This window comes from Fusarium oxysporum, chromosome VI, assembly GCF_013085055.1.
Source record: "Fusarium oxysporum Fo47 chromosome VI, complete sequence".
NCBI classification, from domain to species: domain Eukaryota; kingdom Fungi; phylum Ascomycota; class Sordariomycetes; order Hypocreales; family Nectriaceae; genus Fusarium; species Fusarium oxysporum.
The window spans coordinates 21770-36845 of NC_072845.1; the positions used below are offsets into that span (position 1 = coordinate 21770).

A 15076-nucleotide genomic window follows, 5' to 3' on the forward strand; every position below is an offset into this window, starting at 1 on the left:
CAAGTTTGGCAACGTCACGCTCCTTTTTTAATTTTTCTAACTCACGTTCCGCGTGGGTCTTGCGAGAATACTGTTTGGAGACACGGTCAGACATTTCGCGACATGATGATGAAAGGTTTAGGTTAGAACGCACCAAGTGAAATTCGGGATGGACAGGGTATGCAGGTCTCGAGGACGAGGCCCAACGGAGGGGAGAGATCGTGTTACGACCCCAGCGGTTACGTCACGTGTACCCCACAATTTCACTCCTTTCAAGAACCAATCACGATGCAACCATGCAGGGACGACCAGCGTAGGGACGCCGTCGTCCCATGGAACGAAGCGTCCCAAGGACGACAGCGTCCGCACATATCGTCGTCCTCACATCACACACAGTAGTATATAGAACACATTCATTTGCACTTTCATAGAACTTAGCTCACCAGCTATCAATAAAGCATCTTTACATCAATAAGCCTAACACGCATTACTTGATCATTAAGAAACGTGACACTTCGCATCGCTCAGCATCACGCCCTACGTTATCTGCAAACATAAACCTAGTACGGACTAGTTTACCTGTTTGGAAACCCAACCGTCACATATTTACCTTAATAATATAATTACTGCCTAGTTAAGGCAGTATTAATACTAGCTCTTAGCAGTTAAATTACCCTTCTTCCTTTATCCTACCTAAAGGACTAAGATAATATTATACCTAGTTTATTTATTATACTTCTAAAGTAAGTTTCCTAACTTAGCTTTTAACTCTTTTTACTCCTTAAACAGAGAAAGCGCTGTTGGTGCCTCCATTTTGGGCGGAAAGTGTCGCTGTTTTTGGAGGCTTCAGCAGTGCGGGGGCAGGGAACGATAAGAGGGGGAGGGCATGTACTATATACCTGCGTGACCCCTGGCGCGCAGATCCTCAGCACGTGCCGGGGCACTACAGAGAAAGACATACGTCCCCCTTTCGGTCACCCTCCATCAGCGACCCAGCGGTGTCTATTTTCAACATCCCTTTGTGTTCTCTATGTCTCCTGCTGCCCACATGCTGACCACGTCGAGGCCATTACTTGCCGCTGGGGTGTCGACCCTGGTGGGCATACCATGGACTTCTTTGACCATAAATGGCGGTAGCGACCACCTTTGTCTCCCTCTCCTTCCTCTCCTCACGCTCATTCCCTTTCTCGCGCTGTTCTTGATCACCAGTTGCTCACGTTCGTTGACTGCCAAACAACCCGATGACTACCAGCGCGACTACAGCCGGAAATGGTCTGCACCAAAACCATGCATCTTTTCTCGAACGCTTCAATGCCCGACAAGCACAAAATCGAGCCGCAAAGCAGAAACCCACGCTCTCGGTGGAAGAGCACGCTGCGCACAGGGCACAGCTAGGCAAAGTCCGATTCATCAAGCCCAGATACTCTGAGCAAACCGAGATCAACGTTAGCGGCATCTTCAATAAATGGAGACGGTACGTGAGAAAGCACCTGCCGCTTGCAACCTTCGCCGTGTACTGACCTCATCCCGTACAGGTACTGCGCTGACATGAAAGTTGGCGAGTGGAAGGCGACGCTCGAGAACCTTGACCGCGGAACGACGCAGGACTTCCTCCTCTACATCTGCGAGCGCTACAAAATCACATCATGGGGCAGCGGACACGAGTACATTCGCCAGTTCCAACAGCTTTATACGACGATAAATGGCCAGTATATGGATCGGAACGACACCAAGGAAGTGTACAAGGTATGTGAGGAACCGGGTTGGAGCCGTAACAGTGCACCAGAGCATTGCTTAGGCATATTCTCGAGCTCTAGTAACACGCAGCCAGTATTATCGCAGTGTACTCGTGCCCCGCTTCGGACACCGAGCGCCGAACATCGATGGTAAGCCGGTACTCAATGTCGACAACCTACGAGTCATCCTGACGTTCAATATCGGATACGATACATCTGTCTTCCCTGGCGAACGTCACCGCATCAACCTCGCTGGCTGCTATCAGCTCCTGTGCTATACGGGTGCGCGGCCGGCCGAGCTGGTAGATGGTGAGCGACAGAAGCCAAAGGACGGCTCCATCCAAGAACTCTTTGGCCAGAGTGCAGTTCAGTCGTCCTCTTCGGAGAGCAGTGAAGATCAGGATGGCCCTACGGATGAACAATCCAAAGTGCTCCACAGTCTTCTCTGCCAAGAAACCGTGGGACGTGGGCGTCCCAAGGCCCTGTGCTACGAGGATATCCAGATGATGATCGTTCGACACCCGGCCACTGGACGATGCATGCCAGCCATGGCCATCAAGTTCGTTCATCATAAAGGCGCTGACAACAAGCCCAAGCCGTAAGTTTCTCGTGCTTGTTGTCCCAAACAGCGAGCATTCGGGCGTTCTGTATATTAACAATCGCTGCAGTACCATCTTCTACTTCACACCCACAAGAAAGCTGCTCTTCTGCGCTGTTTCCACGATTCTTTCTCTCGCTCTCCACGACAATGCATTCGATGCTCCGAGCTTGACAGATGCAGCCGTCATATTCAGATCACGGCCACCGCGCTTCAAGCACTGCATCCCGCTCCGATGGAAGAAGTCTATGTTAAAGACCCCAGTCTTTCGCCGATATCGTGGCACGGAACTCTCAGCTGATGAGGCGATGCTGTACTCCAAGCTCAGAGATGACATAGGTCAGCAGAGCCTCGACTCGGGACATGAAAGGAAATGGACACCTCGCTTCGCTAGGAGAGGCGCTGGAAACGCAGCTAATGGTGCGTATTTGTACAGCACACGTCCCCTAAATGCCGACTTTGTCGCCATGCCATCACTGTTCCCTTTATTGACTGTATTCTTCACAGGAGACGCACCCGACTCCGTCCGCGACCAGATGATGCGCCAAGATCCCCGATTTATGACTTTTCAAAGTGCGTACCTCAACGAGATTGCGAATTTCGACCTCCAAAACGCGTTCCTAGAAGAAGAGAAGGAGAGCCAGCTGTTCCGGCTGTTCGCACACGTCAGCCTTATGCGCGATCCTCGAGCTACGGCAGACATGGTGCCCGACGAGGTCTGGGCTAACCTGGCACCAGACCCGGAAATTGTCGAGCTCGAGGAACAGCGTGCACGATTGAAGCAGGGCAATTATCGCATCGAAGGTCATGGGAATGAGGAAGAAATCCGACGGCTCACCAACAAAATCCGCACGAAGAGAGCGTACCGCGAAAGGCAGGTCGTTAAAGAATACCGCGAGGATTATTTCTACCACCGTCCCACTTGGGACATTGAGCAGCAGGCACGGGGCGAGGAAGAGGAGGAGTACACAGAACCTGTCATCGATGTGCATATACCAGAACGCGACCGGCTAGCAAATATTCTTTGTCATCAGCCGGATGGCCTGACAGAGGATCAGGTTCTCGAGCGAAGGATCGAAGCAATCCAACTCATGGTGGCTCTGTGCGACAAACGCGAGACGGCCAAGCGCCATCGCGTCCAGCAAAATGTCAGGGCTCAACCGCACATCAAAATCGAACCTACCGAAGCGAGCAGTGAGCCTTCACCTAGTGTCAACCAGTTTCCTCTCCTCATGCAACCCGGACAATGCCCGGACTGCATCGGTGACGAGCGGCTCTCTCTCGGAGAACGTACCTTTGCGTACTGCCGTCCGACCGTCAGGAACGACCACTTCGATGACCAGCACTTGATCGAGCGCGAGAGGGCACTGCAACGTGGCGAGAAGATGGTGTGTACACACCCTACTTGTCGCACCCAAAACCAAGGTCAAAATCTCGAATTTCATACCATGGACCATTTTCGGGCCCATGTGCAGACGATTCATCGTGTGACGCTACGATCATCGTGCCAAGTGGAGCAAAGGCGGTTGCGCAAGCTCAGGCGTCGGAAGATGGTTAAAGAATAACCAGCATGACAAGTTGGGAGCAATAGATACAGTCAATCACAGTGAAAGATAGAAAGTTAGGGTAGCTCAATTCAATCTGGTTGAACCCTACTTGTTCACATAACACGGTGCCTCTGGCAGCGAAATTTCTTCCGCGGAGTTTCATCGATATTCTCGTACAAGCTTTTTGTGCGACATTTCCTTCAGGAGGGTTTTACTAGAGTTTAGAACGGGCCCTAATGGCGACAATTCGCCAGAGGTTTGTTTGCTCAAACTTCTCGGGAAATCCCGACCATCGACATTCTCGGGCGGACGTTGTTGGCGAAATTTCCGAGTAAGAACGGATGGAGGCACAAGGTCGGCCTCGGTTTCAACAACCCTAGAGCACTAGATGCATCTTCTCTGCTACCCTATATCTCATGCGCCATATACTTTATCTGTATCTTTTGACTCCCGTCCTTTGGAAACGAAAAAAAGAATATGTCCAACCTTTTTACCACATCGCTATTGGTCTTCTGCGACTGCCTTTCTTTACGAAGCCAGTTCAAATCACCACTGGGACCTTCGATAGCATTTTTCTTGTTAACGACAATGCTATACTGTACTCGGCATTTATGAGGTCGGTCCTATTTGGTAAATGCGGAATACCTACAAAGGTTGGCGGTGCATGAACAACGCAGCATTAATAAATAATTCGTGCTCACGCCACTGTTCTTCAATCTCATTGCGTGGCTTAGTCGCGGCCAGGAATGAGGCTTGGCGATAAATAACGTCCTGACATAAATGAAATGCATGATAATATCTGCGCGATAACTCATGTATTTCCTCGTCCACGCCCATCTCGCCCATAAATATCATTGAGTTTCTGCGCGACGGCGGTACGGGTTTGAGGGTGTAAATCTTACTGGACAAATGTCTCCCACATTTGGCCCCAAACTGTCTACAGTGAATTGCAAGCGAAGATCTTTACAAGCATCTGAATATCGTCGGAATCTCGCGTACAAGTTAGATGACGCAAGCGTTTCGCAATATCAGCTGACACGGCAACTGCGCCATTTAATTACCTTTCACACCAAGGAACCTTGGGTCTGCGGTTGGTTCTAAAACCATTTTTAAACCAACCCAAAAGTCCCATCACCATTGTCACCGATATTGGCGAGGCGCTTAGCGTTTACCGTTCTGTCGGGATTGGTGTGGTAGCCGTAGCCCAATAGCACTTGCCCGTTAACATGGCCCCTGGCTATTCTCCTGTACTCTGTCAGGGAACAAGTGCGTGCATCTAACTCAAAATGTCTCCTCATTTTGTGACCCTTGGTGCCTACGTTACGTGCAACCGACCTTTTCTTACCAATCACTCAGCACCTACAACCCGTCACCATCCAATCACCTTGATTCAAGAGCTGATCGTCGTAAATTCCCCTCATATTTAGAATTTAATCTTGACTAATGTAGCGAACCTTGCATTATCGTCCCTTGTCTCGCCTGGAATTATATGGGGGCCTAGCGACCATAACATGCATGACCCGGTCGTTGGGGTACTGGATGAATTCCGATTGATGGGGCTGGCGGCGATCCCTACCGAGCGTTTCCACTGCGGATGTTGGTTGCCTACCACAAGCCTTGTTCTGGCAAGACCTTGGTTTCAACGTTTTTCACAGCTTTGCAATGATGCCCCCACCCTATTGCGTTCTCAACCTGGCGTATCGTTATCGAATCGCAATTAGAGTGATTGAAGCGTGGGAAGCATCTGAGCTTATCATTCTATCTGACCGATAATAACTTAAAAAGACAAGATAGTAAAGGAGCTTGATTTGGATAGCTAGTCATGTTAATGAGCAGCATTAATGGAAGCTCGCGCGTGGACAGGTAGCCGAACGGCCAATGCTAAGCTGTAGCTCAAAAGTATTTCCGGACTTGAGACGCAAAGTAGGCTTCACCGCACACGTCTCTGAAATGTTGCTCGTCCAACCTCTGAATATGGACTCCAAGCTCCGTCAGGTCTTCCTCGCATCTTGCGACACTAGCGTAGCAATTCCATTTCCGAAGCCTTGCCATCCTTTCGGCTGTCCTTTCGATCGTGTTGTTTTTCTTTGTGATTTGATTGCATAGGTTGCAAGTCGTTTGTTGATTTCGGCGCTCGAACACAAGTCTCATTCCACAGGTTTCACCAGTGCGATACTCTTTGTGGCACCGCTCTCGAAACTTGCCCCATCTCCAATAGCCGCATTTCCAGACGACCAGGTCGTAAAAACACATCGCGATGCAGGAAACTAGCGACAAGAGGCCAGGAAGATTTTTCTGTGGCAGTTGATTGATCAGTTGTTTCTGAAATGCTGGTTGTGCGATGATTCCTCCCTATTCCCATTTTTGAATGGTTAAATACTAATCATCGGCTCTATATCTCGTAAGCCCACGAATCATGAATAATGACCTTACTGAGTGACGCGGTTAACCAACACACATGCAGCCGGCATTTTTGCTCGTCACGGTTAGGTCACGCAGAAAGCAAATTTGATCATTCGCCTGCTGCGTTAGAAGTTTGTTGAACCAACATCCTCCTGAGATAGTGAACCTGCAGGTGAGTGTGTTCGTAGTCAAACAGAGGAGATCATCGTGCTCTATCTAATTTACCAGGTCCCACATCAGTCCCAAGGCAACAAAGGTACCGTAAGAACCAACACCTACAAGGGCATCCATCAAATCAGGTGCTTACAGAGTGGAGCACGCTAAAGTTCATTACGGGGAGGACATCCGATCACGCTCGAGGAACAGGGTAGTTCCGCGCTCCGAAATCAAACCACCCCTTCGATCGATTCGGGATCCGAAGGTAGTAGAATGCGTAGTGGAATTCATCCTCGGCAGAAATTCAGGCACGTGACCGCATAGACCAAATTGAATGGTAACATTCATCAAGATCAATCGCTTGTGCATCCTGACGATGTGAGTCGTAGGCCGGTCCTTCTGATCGCGACAAGCACACACGGTTGTCAAAACCCTTCATACTTGTCTCAAACGCTTCCCAGATCAGCTAATCATAGCCAATCATTGGCATGGCTGGCATGAAACAGGCTGATATGTATAAAGTCCTATACGAGTACTGGCCGATATGGGGTCTGGCCGGCATATTAATGATGGCCGACCGGCCAGAGTTGCTGCCGGCACGGATGGCTGTCGGCACAATAGGCATCAGCGGCCGGGACGGGGTAGCGTGCCGGCAGGGGATATATAAATGGACTGGCCTGGGGAGGTCGACCGATACGGACTTGTGCCGGCATGTAAACATGCCAACCTTATGCTATTGCTATGATGGCAGAGCCCTTCGTCAGCGTACCGGCCTCACCATTACCTAAGCGTGGCATGATATTGCATATAGCAATTATAACGATATGGGGGGATTATAACAGAATTGGTATGCTAGCGACCGATGTGGGGCCGTCACAGCGATAGCGCAAGGTTGGCATGTTTACATGCCGGCACAAGTCCGTATCGGTCGACCTCCCCAGGCCAGTCCATTTATATATCCCCTGCCGGCACGCTACCCCGTGCTGGTCGCTGATGCCTATTGTGCCGACAGCCATCCGTGCCGGCAGCAACTCTGGCCGGTCAGCCATCATTAATATGCCGACACGCTACCCCGTCCCGGCCGCTGATGCCTATTGTGCCGGCAGCCATCTATGTCAGCCAAAATTCTGGCCGATCCACCTCATGCCAGCCCTGATGCTAAATGGATTAACTGCTACATACATGTAAATATTAATCACGCTATTTGCTTGAGTGTGTTCTAGCTGTCTGTTTTCCCAAGTAGGACATATGTGACTGGACAGGGTGAAGCTCTCGTTCCAAAAATAGACTAGTATAATTGTAGTTACTTCTGGGTACTTGAACTCGGAGATATTCAATTCCCCTCTTTATCCTCTTCTCCTTCTCTTCAGAGCCGGCTCTAGAGTAACCTCTGAGTCCTCGGTCTCGCTTGTGCTCTCGCAACTGTCACTACTGATCTCTACTATATTCTTGCTATCACACTGCAAGGATCCTCCTACATCCGTTCCGTATTGTTTTGCTACGCCCTGCTGTAAAGCTTCGTCTTGTCGCCTTAAGGCTTCCCATACTGACTGCCGAGCCGTCTCTTCATTTTTGATCTTGCTTAAGCTGCGGTCCTGATTGGCCTGGGGGCTCTCACCGTCCATAACCGCTGGTGAGTGCGATTGGTCAACGCCAGTTGCGTCTGATGTGACTTTATTTCCTTTTTCGAGCCTGAAAAATGCATGAAAGACGGATCTACGCACAAAAAGCGAAGTAACATCCACGTCTCTTGCTACTGGAAGCGAAAAATATGTCATCGTGAAGAAATTTCGATCGTGCTCATAGGCTCCAGAGTATTGACGCCCACATCGGCGAGCAATTAGCTCCCCAGTGCCTCTAGTGGTGAATCTAGGTCCAACAAAATCTGGTCGTCTTCTTCGAGCTGCTCGGAAAAGTTGCACAGCAGAAGACACAAGATTATCCAGGTCCGACCTGTCATATTCGTACTCCGATTCGGGCCGGGCCAAAAGAAGCGTCCTAAGCGCCAACTCACGGTCCGGATCTTCCGATGCTAAACGAGTGATTTCGACAGAGCTGAATCCAAGACGTTGAGCTTCGATTGCCAATTGAAACCAGGATTTAGGATTGGGCCCTCCTCGTCCCGGCATCTGTACCTTTGCTCTATCTCCTCGGAGAGGAGCTTCATCGGTCAGTTGTACTATGTTTTGCATTATGAAGAGATACACCCGTTTCAACTTGTCGAGGAACTCAGCATCTGCTCCCCTTTGGCGTCCAGGTAGGAAGGCATCAAGTGCAACTGCCTGGGCTGTCGAAGAAGATCGTCCTTGGCCCAAGATGAGCCGCTTCAGTACATCCGCGCAAGGTCGGAGATATTTGACATCTTTCTGCAGAGTATGTATAGAAGGAATCAGAAATTTGATCCTCCTAAGTCGGTCCAGCAGTGCTATCCTCTCTGACGTATTGGTGAGACTTCTAAACACTACCCCACTCGTTATAACTCGAGTAACGTGCTCCAAGTCCTGTTCCGATAACCCCGGAACTCTTAGTTGCAATTCCCTTACAGAGGCGGTATCTATGTGTCGCAATGCTGACTTCGACCCCATGATTTCAGTCCAAGTATTGAGGATGAATCTAAAGTACCGGATAATCTCCTGGGGGAAAAAAAGTCAGTTGGATTGTTACATTGAGAAGAGTCTGAAGGTACCTCATCGCATTTGGCTGCAATTATTTTGTGCCACACGCCAATTAATAGATCTTCACGCATAGCAGGTATACTACGAATCAACTCCACGAAAGGGGTAGCCAGGGAGTGATGTTCAAGTAAACCTCTCAGGATGCTCGCCTTGCTCTTAGAAAGTTTCGCCCACCATTCGTCCTCCGCGATTGTGTTGAAGCGACTCTGCACAATCTCCGCACATATACGTCCATCAGAGTACCCTCCAATATTAACGGAAGTATTTCTAGCTCTGCCAGGAGCTTCCTGGTGAATATCTTTTTCGGGGTGTTAATATTTACCTACCCTTTAGGAAGAAAACGGATTTGCTCTTACCTGCATACAGTTCAACGGTCCACCAATAGAAAGAGCGATCGGTGTCCAGGAGTGCCTTCACGCGGCTTCTGCCCTGATCACATCGCACATAGGTATCCGGTGGAAGGTGAAGCATTGGAGGATCTCCCTCTCTCTGCAGACTTGCCAGCGTCAAGCGGGAACGCACCAGGGCCTTCTGTAAAGCATCCCGAGTGATGCTACCCCTGATAAAATTCTGTGGATCATATCGGTTACATCCTTCTAGTTCAAAAATGTGTTTGAGACGATTAACTTTGGTTGTATCGATGTTGTAGTTGCAGGAAGAATAATCAGGTGCGAAAACAAGAGCATTGATTGCCATTCTGACAATGCCTTGGTAAGTCATGTCGTATTTGCCAAGAAGATGAAAGATGTTTGCGTTGGGTTTTTGGAAAGAAGAAGAAGAAGAAGAAGAAGAATAAATCTCCCCAAGTCTCTTACAAATTGAAAGAGTTACCCAGAGCGGTTTTGAACGGCTGATGTATCTCTTTATGATACTTAAACTCAGGGATTCCACCGAAATGTTGTAGTACAGCTGTTCCTCGCTCATTACGTCATTATGTGACACTACTGGGACCAGAACCCGCACCCTGGCTGATGTGCCGCCCACTGTAATGCCAGGATCCAGTTTCGGCCCCGATAGGCTTCGGGAAGCTGTCGCCCCCGAGACGGTCTTATGAAGAAGTCACTTAACGTTCCTTGAATGCTTGTCAGTACCCTGGGGTTAAGAGCAGTTCTCTGACCTTACTACCGTCCCGGCCGAAATTAGAGGCCGCCCTGGCTGTCTGAGTAAAGTTACTGAGCACAGACCAGGCCGTGGCTGGTGTGGCTTTTACAGTGCGCAATGTCAGAAATGTAATTGTACATGCAGCCCCACTTCCCTTTGATGACTTCGTGTCCCATTGTGGAGCTGTTATCGATTGCTTATCGATAGGAGCTCCTACTATCCTCGATCAGGCGAACGAGGAGATGCTCAGGGCACCATTTTTACGATGGACGCGTCACGCCAGAATGCCCCATGGTTTTAGACATACACAACCTCCTCCTTGGAACTTCGTATGCTGGTTCCAACCAAGTGCCTCTCTTGCTCGCACCGACAACCCAGAGTTCCCGTCTGGCCGATGCGAATACTTGCGATGGCTTCTGCAGCGTTGCTGATTGGCTTGAGTCACGTGTACTATGCATGTTGGGAGGATTGAGCCCCGTCAACCCCGCATGATGGTCAGACCGTTATTGCTATCGTCAACAAACTTGAGAGCGAAGACAGTGATCGAATTCAATGGCAGAAGCGCTCGGCGTCGCGTCGAGCGTTATCGCTGTGGTCGATCTTTCGGCCAAGGTGCTTTCCTTATGCTTCCAGTACTCTCAAGCCGTGAAGAATGCAAAATACGAAATCGAAAAGCTTTGCGAAGAAGTTGCCGCTTTTCAGGCCACCACCAAAGAACTCCAGACTCTTGTCGAAGGGCCACGTGGCAAGGAGTTGAAAGCATCGCAGCAATTGAAGTCTGTGATAGAAGATGGTCGCTCAAGGCTGGAAAAACTTGAGCAACAGCTCCAGCCCTCAACTGGTCGAAAGAGGATGAGTCGTTTCAGTTTACGCGCACTCAAATGGCCATTCGAAAGCAAAGACGTTAAGGGAACCATCGAGGATCTTGAGCGTTGCAGGGGGAATATTTCTTTGGCGTTGAGTATTGATCAGACGTAAGTGACGCAATCTTGGGAAACGAATGCTGAGCTGATGCAGATCCAATCTAGCGTAATCCTCCAGAGCGTCGATGACCGAACGACCCTTAATCAACTACCGATTGCACACGGTGCCTCTTTCGACTCTAAGGCCGAACAACACAACCCGACATGCTTGCCTAACACGCGTCAGGAACTTCTCGACTATATCGACCATTGGATTGACGACCCCAACTCCAAGACAGTATACTGGCTTAACGGTATGGCGGGAACGGGGAAATCGACCATCGCACGGACTGTGGCATATTCGCGATCTAAGCGGGGTGATCTCGGTGCCAGCTTCTTCTTCAAGAGAGGAGAGGTGGATCGAGGGAACCTCAATAAGTTGATGTCGACTCTAGCCTACCAACTGGCCTTGAGCATGCCGGGAGCTACACTCTTCATCAAGAAGGCACTTGATGCCAACCCAGCCATTGTGGGGAAGTCTGAGAAAGAGCAGTTTGAAAAGCTTATCCAAGAACCGCTATGTGAGACAACGGCAACAGCAACAACCCCATCGTCGGTTGTGATGGTGATTGATGCGTTGGACGAGTGCGACCAAGAGACTGACATCAGGTTGCTGATCAATATCTTCTCGCAAGCCAAAATTCTCCGCCCTCGACTCCGGGTATTCTTGACGAGCAGGCCAGAGCTTCCGATTCGACTGGGGTTTAGTGAGGTCCAGGGTTCCTATCAAGACTTGGTGTTGCACGAAATCCCGGCACAGATCGTCGAGCATGATATAGTCGTCTTTTTGAACGACGAGTTCAAGAAGATCCGACATGATTTCAACATGACTGTGAGCGATGAACGGAAGCTGCCGCCGGACTGGCCTGGTCGCTGGACAGTACAGAGCCTTGCGCAGATGGCTGTACCGCTCTTTATCTTCGCAGCGACTGTTTGCCGTTTTGTTGGCGATCGGAAACGCGATAGCCCTCCGACACTGTTGCGTAAGGTTCTGGACTACAAGAGTAAAGGTCACGTATCTCAGTTGGACCGAACTTATGGGCCGGTTCTACGCTCGTTGATCACTGATGTCTCGAAAGATGATGAAGAGCAGATCATAAAAGACTTCAAGATGATAGTTGGTAGTATAGTCATGCTTGCCAATCCTCTTTCAGTTTGGGCCTTGTCACAGCTGCTTGAGGTCGATCCCGAGGTGGTGGATAACAGACTCGACACACTCCATTCGGTTCTCAGCATACCACCGACACGGAAAGCGCCTGTGCGGCTACTGCATTTGTCATTTCGAGACTATCTCATCACAAACGCACATGAATTCCGGGTAGATGAAAGACATACTCACCAAACCTTAGCGAAACACTGCTTGCGTGTCATGCGGGGCGGTTTGCATGAGAACATATGCAGCCTGCCTTTCCCAGGTACGCACCGATCTACAGTGGACAATTCAGAGCTGGAGGAACACATACCCCTACAGCTCCAATATGCTTGCATGCACTGGGCTTATCATCATATGGAGAGTAATCCCACGTCAAAGGATAACAGTGAGGCTCACGATTTCCTGAAGACATACTTCCTGCACTGGCTAGAAGCGATGAGTTTACTGGACCGAATCAAAGAATGTCTCGACTCACTCAGGTCACTGGCAAGATGGCTGGAGGTATGCTCTTCGCACTTTAAGAGCTTCAACCCTGTTGACTAGTGTTAAAAGCAGGAAGATTCGAACCTATTGACTTTTTTGACCGACGCAGTGCGATTTCTCCAGGCTTATTTTTCCGTGATAGCTGAAGCGCCGCTGCAGATTTATTCTTGTCTGACTTTTGCACCAAGCAAGAGTATTATAAGAATGACATTTGAACATGCTATTCCAAGATGGATAAGCAATTTGCCGAAAGTTGAAGAAAACTGGGACGCATGCTTATTGACTCTAGAGGGCCACAGCAGGGAGGTTAACGCGGTGGTGTTCTCGCACGACTCGACAAAGGTGGTATCGGCCTCTGATGACGAGACGATACGGATCTGGAATGCAGAGACGGGTGTGTGCGAGCGAGTGTTAGAAGGCCATAGCACCTCGGTCAGATCGGTGATGTTCTCGCACGACTCGAAAAAGGTGGTATCGGCCTCGTATGACAAGACGATACGAATCTGGGATGCAGAGACGGGTGAGTGCAAGCGAGTGCTAGAGGGCCATCGCAACCTTCTCAACTCGGTGGTGTTCTCGCACAATTCGGCAAAGGTGGCATCAGCCTCTGATGACGAGACGATATGGATCTGGGATACAGAGACGGGTGTGTGCGAGCGAGTGTTAGAAGGCCATAGCACCTCGGTCAGATCGGTGATGTTCTCGCACGACTCGAAAAAGGTGGTATCGGCCTCTGATGACGAGACGATACGGATCTGGAATGCAGAGACGGGTGTGTGCGAGCGAGTGTTAGAAGGCCATAGCACCTCGGTCAGATCGGTGATGTTCTCGCACGACTCGAAAAAGGTGGTATCGGCCTCTGATGACGAGACGATACGGATCTGGAATGCAGAGACGGGTGTGTGCGAGCGAGTGTTAGAAGGCCATAGCACCTCGGTCAGATCGGTGATGTTCTCGCACGACTCGAAAAAGGTGGTATCGGCCTCGTATGACAAGACGATACGAATCTGGGATGCAGAGACGGGTGAGTGCAAGCGAGTGCTAGAGGGCCATCGCAACCTTCTCAATTCGGTGGTGTTCTCGCACGACTCGAAAAAGGTGGCATCAGCCTCTGATGACAAGACGATACGGATCTGGGATGCAGAGACGGGTGTGTGCGAGCGAGTGTTAGAAGGCCATAGCACCTCGGTCAGATCGGTGATGTTCTCGCACGACTCGAAAAAGGTGGCATCAGCCTCTTGGGACGAGACGATACGGATCTGGAATGCAGAGACGGGTGTGTGCGAGCGAGTGTTAGAAGGCCATAGCACCTCGGTCAGATCGGTGATGTTCTCGCACGACTCGAAAAAGGTGGCATCAGCCTCTTGGGACGAGACGATACGGATCTGGGATGCAGAGACGGGCGAGTGCAAAGACGTCATTTCATTGGATGGTCATGCAGATGTGCTTTCTTTTACGTCTGATGGCCGTGGCATTGTCACAAATCGTGGTGTATTTGCTTTGACTGGCGGTTCAGAACCTTGTGTAGAGCCTTCCATGCCATTAGAGTCTTCAGAGGCCTCAATTCTGGCCTGTAAGGACGACACTTGGGTCACGACGGCAGGAAGGGATTTGCTTTGGCTGCCTTTCGAATGTCGCAATGGCAAAATGGCTATAGGGCGAAACACCGTTGCAATAGGCTGTCGATCAGGAATAGTTATTTTATTAGGGATTTCTGTGGCGGATATATAGCAGCGAATATATGGCAATCGCGGAGAATCGGATCTTTTGAAGTATTTCAATCATCCAAAGACAGAGGCTACTAAAGACGACCGCGCCTGTTGATCATCTAACTACTGACTGACTCTGGCACCTGCTGCTGTATGATTATTACTTCGTGCTTTCCGTTGTCAGCATAGTGATATGAAAGACTATGCGAGACTAAAAGATAAGGTCTATTCCAAAGGCATCACATACAGTAGAGAATAAAACGATACATGTCGACTCTGTGGCCTTAAGCGTCCGTTTTTAATAACAGCAAGCAACAACGGCATCCATCCATGACAAAGGGGTGGGTAAACTATGACAGTCTTCACATGGGTGAACGCACTGTAAAAAGCCACATCAGCCACAACCTGGTCTGTGCTCAGAATCTTTATGTAGAAAGCCAAGGCGGCCTCTGATTTCGGCCGGGACGGTACATTACATATTGCTTACGAGTGATGGGAAAGAGGCATCGAAGAGGTCGGAAGCATTGTCAGGACCGGAAGCGCTAGAGACGCGGCCCCAGCCCACCCAGACTCG

At 49.9% G+C, this 15076-nt stretch overlaps 4 protein-coding genes across 4 annotated transcripts; 2 read left to right on the top strand and 2 right to left on the bottom strand.

Moving 5' to 3' along the window:
* Positions 1-842: 842 nt before the first annotated feature.
* On the top strand, positions 843-3968 carry FOBCDRAFT_224805 (uncharacterized protein). The gene is made up of 5 exons (XM_059609666.1): positions 843-1453; positions 1515-1725; positions 1811-2313; positions 2384-2733; positions 2821-3968. Exons 1-5 carry the CDS (start codon positions 1221-1223, stop codon positions 3876-3878), a joined length of 2355 nt encoding a protein of 784 aa, XP_059465033.1. The 5' UTR covers positions 843-1220; the 3' UTR covers positions 3879-3968.
* Positions 3969-5679: 1711 nt separating this feature from the next.
* Positions 5680-6183, bottom strand: FOBCDRAFT_38991 (uncharacterized protein). Its single transcript, XM_054704844.2, has one exon. It carries the CDS (start codon positions 6111-6113, stop codon positions 5754-5756), a length of 360 nt encoding a protein of 119 aa, XP_054560819.1. The 5' UTR covers positions 6114-6183; the 3' UTR covers positions 5680-5753.
* A 2341-nt stretch (positions 6184-8524) lies between these two features.
* On the bottom strand, positions 8525-9896 carry FOBCDRAFT_224811 (uncharacterized protein). The gene is made up of 2 exons (XM_059609667.1): positions 9451-9896; positions 8525-9392 (listed from the first exon to the last, which is right to left on the bottom strand). Exons 1-2 carry the CDS (start codon positions 9812-9814, stop codon positions 8974-8976), a joined length of 783 nt encoding a protein of 260 aa, XP_059467280.1. The 5' UTR covers positions 9815-9896; the 3' UTR covers positions 8525-8973.
* A 587-nt stretch (positions 9897-10483) lies between these two features.
* On the top strand, positions 10484-14625 carry FOBCDRAFT_224814 (uncharacterized protein). Its single transcript, XM_054704845.2, has 4 exons — positions 10484-11169; positions 11224-12811; positions 12863-13311; positions 14194-14625. Exons 1-4 carry the CDS (start codon positions 10748-10750, stop codon positions 14522-14524), a joined length of 2790 nt encoding a protein of 929 aa, XP_054560820.2. The 5' UTR covers positions 10484-10747; the 3' UTR covers positions 14525-14625.
* Positions 14626-15076: the final 451 nt, after the last annotated feature.

Coding starts and splice junctions, on each gene's coding strand:
- FOBCDRAFT_224805 (XM_059609666.1), top strand. CDS start 1,221: ATGACTACCAGCGCGACTACAGCCGGAAATGGTCTGCACCAAAACCAT. Junction 2,314..2,383: donor GCTGACAACAAGCCCAAGCC/GTAAGTTTCTCG, acceptor CAATCGCTGCAG/TACCATCTTCTACTTCACAC. Junction 2,734..2,820: donor CGCTGGAAACGCAGCTAATG/GTGCGTATTTGT, acceptor TATTCTTCACAG/GAGACGCACCCGACTCCGTC.
- FOBCDRAFT_38991 (XM_054704844.2), bottom strand. CDS start 6,113: ATGTGTTTTTACGACCTGGTCGTCTGGAAATGCGGCTATTGGAGATGG.
- FOBCDRAFT_224811 (XM_059609667.1), bottom strand. CDS start 9,814: ATGACTTACCAAGGCATTGTCAGAATGGCAATCAATGCTCTTGTTTTC. Junction 9,393..9,450: donor GACCGTTGAACTGTATGCAG/GTAAGAGCAAAT, acceptor ACCCCGAAAAAG/ATATTCACCAGGAAGCTCCT.
- FOBCDRAFT_224814 (XM_054704845.2), top strand. CDS start 10,748: ATGGCAGAAGCGCTCGGCGTCGCGTCGAGCGTTATCGCTGTGGTCGAT. Junction 12,812..12,862: donor CACTGGCAAGATGGCTGGAG/GTATGCTCTTCG, acceptor TAGTGTTAAAAG/CAGGAAGATTCGAACCTATT. Junction 13,312..14,193: donor CGAATCTGGGATGCAGAGAC/GGGTGAGTGCAA, acceptor GGATGCAGAGAC/GGGCGAGTGCAAAGACGTCA.